The following is an 11949-nucleotide window of genomic DNA, read 5'->3' as shown; positions in this document are numbered from 1 at the left end:
GCCGGGGCAGGGCGGGGCAGGGCAGGGCAGGGGGCCTGGCCGCCGGCTCCCGGCGACTCCAGCCGAGCGCTCGCGCCGCGCCCGCGACACCGGAAACGGCTCAGGGCCGGCCGCCGCGCGCCGTGATGACGCAGCGCAACGGGGAAGGTACTAGAAAGGGGCGGTGCCCGCGCGCGGCGTCGGTACCGCGCGCGCCCCCGAGGGGACGCGAGCGGAGCCTTCCCGTTCCCGCCGCCTTCTGGGCTTTGGGCCTCACATCCCTGCCCTTTGGCCATTGCCAGCCTCCATGGACCGCACGTTGTGAGGACACGTCTGCAGTGGCACGTCCAGGTCTGGGCTCCTCAGTACAAGAGAGGCAGGGAGCTGCTGGAGAGGGTCCGGTGGGGAGTCACGAAGATAATTTGGGGTTTGAAACATCTCTCGTATGAGAAGTGACTGCAGGAGCTGGGCCTATTTAGTCTGGAGAAGCCTGAGAGGGGATTCATCAATACATGTAAATATATCAAAGGTGGGTGCAAAAAGTGGGAAAAATGCATATTATATTATTGGCTCTTCGCAAATATTAAAATGAATATTATATGTGTTATGTTGCAAAGTTATGCTGTATTAATCTCTTTTAAGTAATGTGGTAAATACAGTTTTAGGCTATAGCATAATATTAAAATAGAAACTATGATTCTTTTTGCAACTAGCTCAAGGAACGGATAATTAAGAAATTCTTCGCATAGAGATAACAGGAACAAGACACTAAGATTCCAAGAGAAGAATTATGGCCTCCTTATTGGGAAGACACAGACTTCGAGGGACCAACACGATTGATTTACAAGATGAGGAGGGGAGTTGAAACGAAGCAGAAGAAATCCTTTCTTTGAATTTTTGAATCATGTATGAATATGCAACAGGCTATTGGTTTTCATTAGCAAGGTGTGCTTTGTGGCAGAGTGCAAGGACATCCATAATTCTTTGCTTTTTATTGTCCTAACTCTGATTGTCCAAATTCTTATTGCTCTAATTTTTACTATTATTTTTATAACTATTTTATCGCTAGTAAACTTTTAATTTTTTTAAACAAGTGATTGGCGTTTTTCACAAAGAGGATGGTGCCAGACTCTTTTCAGTGGTGCCCAGTGACAGGACAAGGAGCAATAAGCATAAACTCAAACACAGGAAACTCCACTTCAGCATGGGGAAGAACTTTACACTTAGGGTGGCAGAGCACTGGAACAGGCTGCCCAGGAAGGTCATGGATTCTCCCTCTCTTGAGGCATTCAAAACCCATCTGGACATGTTCCTGTGTAACCTGCTCTAGCTGACCCTACCTTGGCAGAGGGCTTAGCCTGGATGATGATCTCCAGAGGTCCATGCAGAAGGTCACCTAGGTCAACTAGGGTCTGGGAGTACAGGTGCTGGGCATGCAACAGTGGTTTGCTGGAGCTCCAATCCATAAGACATGAGGTGTTACAGAGGCCTGTAGTGAGATGTAGGGGTTTGGTGTCGGAAGATGCAGGAAAACTAACTTGGCGTAGTTTGTAAACGTACATCAATGAAATAATTCAGTACCTTTTGCTTTTAAGTTACTTGGCCGCAGCTAAAGAGGAATAAATCCTAGACATTTACTACTTTAAAGGTATTGCTAAGGTAGCATTCCATAGCAGGAAATCACATCTTCCTCAAACTTGGACCAAAAAAACCTCAAACATAACTTAAAATTGCATTACCAAATTAGGCATTCTCCCAAAATATTCTTGCCTCTCAGGAAATTCAAGATGTCTTTTCCTATTTTGGTGTAAAGTATGTATGTGGCTGAACTGTAGAATCAAATGTCCTTTTTTGCTTAGATGAGAACGGATGTTTCCCACAGTATTCTGAACCACAAGATGATTTGGTGGTTCAGTCTGCTCTTGGGATAACCTCTCAACACCCTTTGTAGATTGGTTCAGCTAGTACTAAAAAAACCTGTGTAATACAGCATGGTAGGCTCCACAACTCTTAACATTTTTACTAAAGGAATTGAAGACCTACTAAGAGACCTTAACATAGGAAAACCACAGATTGGCTGAAGGGAATTCCAGGTTTTGCCTGTTCTAGAGCTTTTGTTTGTTGCAGAGAAGAATGATTCCAGGCATATTCAAGTATTAAGCCTTTCCTAAGTCACACATGTTCCTTTTGCCCATTGGTTATGACGCTACAAGGTGTTGACTTCTGCTGCAGCAGAACTTGTGCCTCTGCCACATTATCTTGTTGTCTGGCAGAGTGAGGAGCATCACACAGTAGAAGCCTGCACTGCAATAAAGAAGTGATTTCAAGCAGAAATTAGATGAAAGAGCAAGGAGATATTCCTCATGACAGGGTGTTCACAGTTTATGGATACAGCTCATGCTGTAACATTACATGAATAGACTTTGTACCAGAGTAGCACAGCTTCTACCTGGCTATAGCTAGCAGAATTTTACAAGTTAGAGGAACTTGTGTTATTTACAGAAGGATATTTGTTATAAGCAGCAAGGATATTAAAAACTTATAGCAAATAACTTGGAAGTTATTGAAAGTTCTTAACTAAGCAGGGAGAGAACTTTAAGAAAGAATGTTTTTATCTTCATGTTAATTTTGGTGCAGATAACAGGAATATGGGATCTCATTTGCCAGAACTGACAGAGTCCAGATGGAAAATACCCTAAACCAGAACACGCATATGGGTTCTCATCAGATAGTTGAGAGCAAAGCTTATAAATAGCATATGGAAAATGAAAACGATACAGCAAAGAATTTTGAGTTCTTAATCCTCTTAGCCTGATGGATTTTTAAGAACATCTCTTTCTTTCCTCTTGCTTTTCCTTTTCTTTCCCACTTTCACCCACCTGTGCTTTTATTTCCCCGTTCTAAAACCACCTGTGCAACTTTTCGTCATTAATTGCTGATATTAAAGAACAGAATTCAGCATGTTTATTAGATAGGCCAGCTTAATTTTTATGCCATTTCATTTTCTTCACCTACAGTTACTGGTGTTTACTGCAGAAGTTCAGCAATATTCCCAACTTTGACTAGACAGCATCAATTCACTATTTTTTTCCTAGTTGATGTAACCAGTGCAAAGCCATCTAAATTGGCTACAAACAAACAAACAAAACTGAAAATGGACATGCAGTGACCAGACAGTATTTTGAATCAAAGTGAAAGTAGTGGCTCACATCAAGTTGAATCAAATTAAGAATATTAGCAAAAGGTTTTGAACCAGTTTGGCTGAATTCTGTTTAATGTTTTACCTGATATTAGTGACACAATCTTGACTTTAGATGAGGCCTCAGGTGGTCTAGTGACAGTAAAACCTATATACAATATCTCCAAAGTTTTGCTGTAAATGACAAGTAACGTTCCTTGTATTTCTGAATATTCAAACCAAAACATAATACAAACACCTGTGGTTTATTTTTAATGTAAAAGGGAAGAATGTAGACTTCTACTTTCATATGGCATTAAAAAGATATTTTATGTATTTTTTTCCATTCCTGATTTGCCAGAACAAAGGTTAGGGCTTTTGTTTTAGACTCAGTTAAAGGGGCTAAATTAAAAAAGCTTCATGCTAAAGTGTAACTGGGTAGACAGCAATTACCTACCCTGGTACTGTCTACCCAGTAACACTTCAGGGGGCTTTACACCCAATTATGCTTTATAGGGGCCTCACTGTGCAGATTCTCTGCCTGTAGTACATCAAATCTCAAGCATATGTCCTTGTTAGGTCTCAAGCAGAAGGCAGCATCCTTGCCAGGTCTTCAGTAATTCTGATAAATTAAATTATCTTGTCTCACTTTCAGTGAGATTTGTTTTTCAGTGATTGCTTTTCTAGTTCTTACAAAGAATCACCCATTCAAAAGTCTAGGAAAATGAATAATCCTTCTCATTATCCCAGTCCATTAGCAGGTGTTTTCCATAACTGTTGCCCTAACCGGAGATATTTTTGTTAGTTTGATTCATAAAAAAAAAAAATATTTAAAGTTTTGTAGTTGTCTTTAGTCATATCCATCCCAGAATTCTTTTCTCCACTTCCTCTCTACATGTATACTATGCTTTGGTCTTTCCAACAAGCTTTATCTCCCTAGCCTCTGTTATGTGCAACTTTTTGTTTCATTGGGAAAGTTTCTCTCATTTCAGAACTGCCTATTTAAAGCTAGCACTGAATCTATGAAGTCTAAACTTAGTGTTCAGTAAATGACAGCCTTTTGCTTTTGATCTTTATTCTGGCTTTCTTACCTCAGCCTTAGTTATGTGGGTTTGATTTTTTTTTTTAATTAACCTTCTTGAAAAAGTAGGGGTTTTTTGTGTTGCGACACAATTTACAGCTTATTTCAAAGTAACTAGAAGAGATACAAAATAGTGTTGAACATTTGTACAGGAAATCAAAATAATAACAAAGCTGTCTATTGCCAATTTACATACATTTCCATTCTAAAGTGACTCATTGTGAGAAAATAATACTGAAATAATTGCTGATACTTTTCCAAAGAAAGCATAAGAGAAGTATCCTTCCTGAAACAAACTGCAACAACTACAAAAAAGCTTTGTCTTTGTGAACATTCAGTTATTACAAATGTAAAAGGAACTAGATATGAGAAAAAAAAAAGAAAATACAATTTTTTTTCCAAGAGACATAGAAAGAATTTAAGAGCAAGAACAACATAGAAGAGAAAAAATCAGCTGATTGAAAAATTTCTGTGTAATTTATATTGGATAGACTAACTCTATTCTGGACAGGCTAATACAGCAAGTGGTGAACGAAAATAGAGTTGTGTTGAATAAGAATTGTATTCAGCATTGCCCAAGTTAGAAATGTGTGTGTTACTTGAACACTTACAAACTGGGTTTTATGGACTTTTTTTATGATGGCATCAACAGGCACTTCTAGAATTCAATTTTAGTTTCATTTAAATAGAACTTCTGTTAATCAGCAAGCATAAAACAAACTAATTTTTAAGTATGTCAAACTCAATAGCACTAGAAACAACATAAACTAGTTCTACAGTGTGGGATGACAGGGAAGGGGATGGGCGAAGCTTTAAATAAATGTCCTGAGAGAGAAAGAACATCAAACTAAATCGGTCAGATAGAGATAGGTGGACAAATTAAAATTTAAGGGAAGACAAATTTATAGACTAGCAGGTAATCAGTCTTTTGGATTTTGACTTCTATTTTATAATATAGAATAATCAAATTACTCTCTCTAAAAATAATCTAGCAATTTTATAGTACCTTGAAACAGACAAATTTGGTTTTGTGAAAAGATAAATATCCTAGATTTCCTAATTCAAAATTTGTTACAAATACAAACAGGTTGGAATAGAAGTCATCTCCAAGTTACAGGCTCCACTGATTTGATTAGATAAAAGTCTTGTTCTTGTAACCCTTGGTAAATATTTTCTGTAGTACAGCAGATAATAAAAACACATACCACCTCTCCAAATGAAGGGGGTTTCGTTTGAATCAGACTGTAACAAAACAGATTACTTCATTCCACCCCGTAGCATTCTGTCTGTCAGGATATAATTATGCACACTTTATCCTCTGTGGTCACAGGGTCCACAGTTCTGAACAGTGGATCGGTACCATCAAATATGAAGATACCGTATTTGAAAATTATTTTCAAAGAGTTGCCCAGAAAACAAACAAACAACAAACAAAGGTAGGACAAACAAATTGGTGAGTCTATAATAAGACTTTCAGCATTATAATGAAATCTCAATAAATGTGGACTGTTAGTTACACTGTCTCATTTCTTTGAAAAGTCTTATTTCACTGTTGGCATCTTTATGAAACTAGTTTTCAGAAATCAGTAATAAGTTGTAACAGCATTACAGATTCATGGTACCTTTATTAGTAAAGAATTTTGTCCCACTTTCCTCCCCTGCTGCCCACCAAAGTGAAGTGCTCTCTTCACACATACTTTGCTTTGGAAATGGCTTAGTGCTACAGTGTGTGGAAAAAAAAGTCTAAAGAAGACTTACAGGTATTTTGCTACTCTTTTGTCTCTTCTCTGGTTCTTTCCCTCTAACTTCTGTGTTCTCTCCTTTTTTCCCAGGTAACTGACAGAGGTTTTCTAATCTGCCGGCTCCGACTCATAGTTTAATAGTCTGTAATGTTCAACTTCAGCAATTATCACTACTTAGTACGATCCCAGGATTTAGTACTACATTCAGTGCTGCACAAACAATTCTGCATTTTTATAGCCATACTGCATTCAGTGACAGTTAACATGGGACAAAATAAATGTTTGAGCTTTGTGTTTGTAGTACCAGAGGAATTGTTTATTACTAGGCTGGCTCTGGAGAATGACGACATATGGCACTTTCCTTAACACTTAAGACGCAGGGAGGAGCTTTTTCTGTGGTTAGTTGCACATGTTGGCATAGCCATTTTCCAGCTGAAAGTCATGTAGGTATAAACAAGACACAGACCATAAAATTTTAGAATCACAGAATGCTTTGGGTCAGAAGGGACCTTTCAATATCTGTGTCTGTTATGTACCCTCTTGGCAGTCTGACAGCCAAGGGCAGGGACTAGGTCAAGGTGCTCAAAGCCCTGTTCAGCCTGACCTTGAACACTTCCACGAATGGGGCATCCAAAACATATTGTTATCCAAAACCTATTTCCAACCTATTTGCTTTCTTAAATTTTATTCAGATTTTCTTGCATTTAAGAGCTATATATTGTTGGGGATATTTCTGTACATTCAGTCCAATACTGAAGTAGTTAAAAAAAAACTTAGCATTTTCTCAGGTTTAAGAGAAGTTCCTTCAAAACTGCAGTATAACAAGAATATAGAGCTGTTCTTTGCTGTATTTTCTATTACACATAACTGAAATTGGAAATCTGATTCACCATCAGGAAGAAAATACTTGTTTGTTAATAATTACACAGTATTGCTATTCACAGTGGCTAAGGAAAATTGCCTTCTCTCTCTGTTTTCAGTCTGTGTTACCATTGCCAAGATAGTATCTAAAGCAAAACCCAAAAAATTTCTGTGAGGAATTGGGACTGTTACAAATTCAATAAAGCAGTATAGAATTATTTTAAATTATTTTATTACTATTTTTATTCATTGCTTAAAGTATACACTGAGCAGACTGACAGAATGGGAGTTTTCTGATACTTCAAAAAGTACTTTTACTTGTAGTTAGTAAAGACATGAACTTTGTTAACAGCTGTTTTCACTTGAATTCATCAGAAGCAACTTCTGCTTCCTCTTGACTGGATAACACCAATACTGTTACCTAGAATGAAATTATCAGCCGATAAATAACTAAAAGTTACAATTTCTCTGAGTGCATGACATAGGTAGGCAATATTGTTTTACAGTATCAGCAACTCACAGCATGAACATGGAAAAAAGTTATCCGCACCTCACATTTTGCCCTTTCTACTCAAAAAGTTCACCATCTACAAAAACATAAGTGGTACCTGCCATTACTGTCATCTGAGAAGGTGCTGTTAATACAAGGTTCACCATTCTAACTTGTCATGTATCCCAGTAAGCAGTCTAAAAACAACTGAACCATGACAAATATGAAATTATTCATATATTGAAAAACAGTCAGCAACTATACTAATACAAGAGACAAAAGACATTTGCAAATTTGACTGCAATATACAAACAGGGATTTTATTATTTCTAAAGCTCAGTAACAAATTATGGTTTAATTGCATTGTATAGCAACATATTTCATAATGGACTAAAAAGAAAAATAACTCCATGCAGAGTATCTCTTACAAAACTTGCAAATATATGCATTGGAAAAAGTTGGAAATTCACAGGGGTCTTCTCCCTTCTTCCTACTGCTATAATTTGCCAAGGCTACATGTTTGCCCACAAAGATACATATCCTAAACCACATGCTTCTGTGTATGCTAGACACAGAATAGTCTTTCCCATGCTCACTCATTATCCAGTCTCTAGAATATTCATGTTCATAGTCTGATATTGTACTTTATAGTAATGAATATGAAAGCTCATTATCTTGCCTAGAGGGAAAGGGCTGAGCCCTAATTCACTCTGTGAGTAGAGGTGTGTGATCAGCATCTCTCTGTAGGAAGGCACAGCACTGAGTGAAAGAAACAGAAGCATCCGCTGGGAGGAAGAACCAGTCTTGCTGAGCCTTAAAAAGAAACAACAGGCCAAGAAGGCTATATTGTATATGTGAGGTATTGTGGTGGCATTGAGAGGTATGAAACAACAGAAACAGTGATGAAACTGAACCTTCTTTTCTCCTCCACATGAATAGCTCTGTTGTACATCTGGATTCTGGCAAGAAGGACATGAAACAATTAAAACCTTATAGTAATTGTTGTTGTGTTTTGTTTGTTCTGTTGGTTGGGTTTTTTTTATGTCAAAGCACAGAGTTGCAATAGAGACCACTTCTTTTTCCCCTTCAAGAGTGTAAATGCTCTTACAGCTTTAGTAAGTAAGTAGCTAAAATAAGTTACTAACTGGAAGTGTGACACTTTTCATTGCCAATCTCCCAGAAACTTTTAAGAAATCAAATGTATGACATATAAGAAAGCTGTTAGTTACAATAGCATTCGGATGCTTTCAGAGAACAAAACTGCTTTAACAGTTTGAGGTTGTAGATGCTGAAATTGTTAGAATCCGGAGAAAACAGAACAAGAATTTAAACCATTGGCACACCACTGCTAAAGCTACTGCTATAAACAAATGTCTCTCACTTGAAACGGGGATAGAGGTGGAATATATTCCTGAAGAACAGTTAATACAGTAAAAATACGATGTTTTACAGCTATCTGACGTAGTTCTGTGTTTTCACCACTCTTCAAATGGTCTCTTGACAATTGTATAAACATTATCACATAATATGCTTACATTTACTGGAATACAATAATTATTCAGATGACTCTCCAAGAAGGCCCTTCAATTTCTTCTTCAGCTCTCTACTAGTTTTCTTATAGAAAAATAAATCTTTTTCCAGTTGTTGGATTTTTACTTCATACCCTTTCAGGGTTTCTGCAATACCTTCACTATTTTGTTCTAGGAGAAATAAAACCAGTTTAAGAACCAAGTATCTTTATCAAAAATCAAGATGCCCAATTACACAGAGTATCTTGATGGCATTTTGCTTGCAATGTGCATGTTTTAACTAACATGAAATAAGATCAAAAAGGCTGTGCTAATCCTACCTTATAGTTGTAATAGTATTTAGAAGATCAAGACCAACAGAACTGGTATCTTACAACTTTTCAGTATCAGTAAATTCAATATGAAAATACAACAATTCTGATACTGCTTTAAAAAAATACTCTGTTTTGCATTCATACGGACACCATGTGTCTGTTCCTTGACATCTTACATAGTGATAGAATTAATGACAGCCAAAATATATCTCTGAACCTTATACATTTTTTCAGTTGGAATACACTATTTCTCTGTTAATGACCAAAGAAAATACTTGGTGTATAATCCCCACCCAAAAAGAAAATACCTTTGAAATTATTCAATATTAACTGTATTTTTTTCTCATGTTCTTGGTGCTGGTGAGTCAGCTGCCTGTCACACTGCAACTTGATGTGTTCAAGTGCAGATTCTAATTCACACATCATGTTTTTCTGGCGTATGGACTTCATTTCCTGTTCTTCAATTTGCACTTGTAATTTTCGTTCAGACTCACGCAGGCCAACAATCTTAGAAAGAAACACATTTATTTTGATTTATCAAGCGGTTTTAAGAAAATCTTTTACCCTTCAGCCTAATAGATTAAAACATACAAAAGCACTGGATCTCTACAAGTAATTAAGCTTATAGTGGAAATAGACTTGCCACTGCTACAGGTTGACTCTTCAGAACAAAAATGCATACATTTTGATCACAAGGACTAGTGGATTTTTTTAATACCCTGTGCAAAATTTAAACTGAAAGAACATTGCTTTCTGGATTCTGAAAAACTTCCAACTTGCATTCCACAGACAACTTTTTTACAAAATTACCAAAGGCTCACCCAAGTTCACAAAGGCACCATGTCATAATGCATTTAATATTTATGTTTCCAGATGCAAGTATGATTCCTAAGCACATAGCTGCACACACTGCAAAGTATCAGTTTATACTGGTGTTGTGGTTTGATACTGGCTAAAAGCCAGGCACTCAAGAAAAACTATTCACTCATTTTCCCCTGCTGCAGTTTAGCAGAGATGGGGGAAAGAAAAACTAAAGGGCTCTTGAGTTGAGGTAAGGACTGGGAGGAAACACTCTAAGGGCAAAACAGGCTCAAATTTAAAAGGTATAATGAAAAATTTATTAACAGAATTAAAAGAGGATAATCAGAACTAAAATAAAACTTTTAGAACACTCTTTTTCTCCCCCTCCAGTCCCTCCTTCCTTCCCACTGACAGCACAGGGAGACAGGGTGTGAGAGTTTTGCTCAGTTTTTTCACTTGAAATCCTTCAGTTCACTTAGGGAGAGGATTTTCTTCTGCTATGCTGTGGGGTCCTTCCCATGGGAGACAATTCTCTGCAAACTTTTCTAGTGTTCTAGTGTGGTTCTAATTTTCATGAGTAGCAGTCCCACCTGACCTGCTGTAATGTGAGAGCCTCCCACAGTTAATGCAGTCTCCCGAAAACTGCATAAAGTGGGTCATTTTAGTTCATGGGGTGTAGTCTTTTAAGGATAAGCTGTTCTAGTTTGGAAGCAAGGGCTCTCTTTCTCTTTCTTTGTTCAAGTTTCCCACTAAATTACAGCTTTTCAGCATCCACTTTGTCCAGCATGAGCACCTTTTCTCATGGGCTGTGAGTGGATCACTGCATCCCCCTATGCACTTCATGGAATTACGGGGAAAGTTTGTTGTATTATGGTCCTCACCACACCTTGTAGAAGAATCTCACCTCTGATGTTTGGAGCACCTCCTCTTCCTGGAGGAGGTTTTTCACTGACCTAAGTGCCACCATGTTGTTCTCCTCACATGTCTTCACCTCCTTTTTTCTGACTCAGAAGAAAATTGTTGTCTGCAGGTTTGTTTGTTCTCAAGTTCTATCCATTGAAAAGTTCTTATAGGGTTTTGCAGTGCTAAAAGGCTGATCTCGTCTGGGCTCTATATGGGGGAAATGCTCACCATGCCCCTCACTGTTGGCCAGATGGTCCCTGCCACTGCTGCTTGGGCAGTGCCAGCCACTGCGGTGCTGGCACCGTTCAGCGCCTCTCTTGATGCGGCGCACCTGCAAGGAGACACCGCTACCACTGTCCCTGCCCTTCTGCCCACAACAGAGCTGGCTAAAAGTGGCCAAGCAGGCACACTTCCCTGTGGACTGTGCCAAGATGGCTGTGGCTGCACCAGGAAACAGAAGCTGCTTCCATGGCTTCCTCTGCCCCCTCTAAAAGCCAGGCTGTGTTAAACAAAAAAAAAAAAAAAACAAACAGATTTAGGAAAAACACAATAGGAATAACAGCCTGAGCTTTATGAAGCTTTCTGAAATTCTGCAGTCAGGAAGAATTTGACTACAACACCACTACAAGAATTTGACTACAACTGTTTAAACACATTGTTTCTCCTTACAAAGAGCAGTTGAAAAGGGCAAGGTAATTTCCAGATTTGTAGCACGTTTCTAACTAATCTATCAAAACAAGATATACAAAGTTAACCCACAAGTATCCTATTTAAGTTAACATAAAAATTAAAAACAATTTAATAGCAGAACTATGTAACATGAAGATATATTAACCAAAAGCTTCTTAAATGTATTTTTATTTCCTGCCACCATCTCAGTATCTAGAATAGTAATAGAAAATGGGATAAAATCGTATTGAAAACAAACCTTGTTGAAATAACTGATGATGATAGCTCTGAGCTCAGCAGCAGACAGGGAAACTAGTTTCCCTATTACATTATGCTGGCTCTATGACAGACTCTGAGAAGATGACTTAAGTAAGTGCTGGTGATTATGAACACTTTCATTCT

General features: G+C 38.0%; 1 protein-coding gene and 1 long non-coding RNA gene across 6 annotated transcripts in view; one reads left to right on the top strand and one right to left on the bottom strand.

The window, feature by feature from the left end:
• Positions 1-138: 138 nt before the first annotated feature.
• On the top strand, positions 139-6280 carry LOC128822686 (uncharacterized). Of its 2 annotated transcripts, none has more exons than XR_008441556.1 (4): positions 139-508; positions 693-924; positions 5569-5674; positions 6071-6280. It is a non-coding gene; the product is annotated as an uncharacterized LOC128822686 (long non-coding RNA). The 2 variants fall into 2 exon arrangements; XR_008441557.1 differs by having other exon boundaries at positions 140-508; positions 693-885.
• Positions 6281-7053: 773 nt separating this feature from the next.
• Positions 7054-11949, bottom strand: part of KIF27 (kinesin family member 27) — a 29150-nt gene continuing 24254 nt past the window's right edge. The window contains exons 15-18 of one of the 4 annotated variants that reach the window (XR_008441554.1): positions 9483-9681; positions 8867-9031; positions 7450-8290; positions 7054-7262 (exon numbers count right to left, since the gene is read on the bottom strand). Coding sequence is in view for 2 of the 4 variants with exons in the window: in XM_054004469.1 (XP_053860444.1) it covers positions 8886-9031; positions 9483-9681 (345 nt within the window). In the remaining 2 variants the exon portion in view is untranslated. Of the gene's footprint in view, positions 8291-8866; positions 9032-9482; positions 9682-11949 lie in introns of all 4 variants that reach the window. The other 3 variants (XR_008441552.1, XM_054004469.1, XM_054004468.1) reach the window with 3 other exon arrangements.

This window comes from Vidua macroura, chromosome Z (genome assembly GCF_024509145.1).
Source record: "Vidua macroura isolate BioBank_ID:100142 chromosome Z, ASM2450914v1, whole genome shotgun sequence".
Taxonomy (NCBI): Eukaryota; Metazoa; Chordata; class Aves; order Passeriformes; family Viduidae; genus Vidua; species Vidua macroura.
The sequence above is the reverse complement of the archived record's forward strand: the minus strand, read 5'-3'. Positions and strand labels throughout refer to the sequence as shown.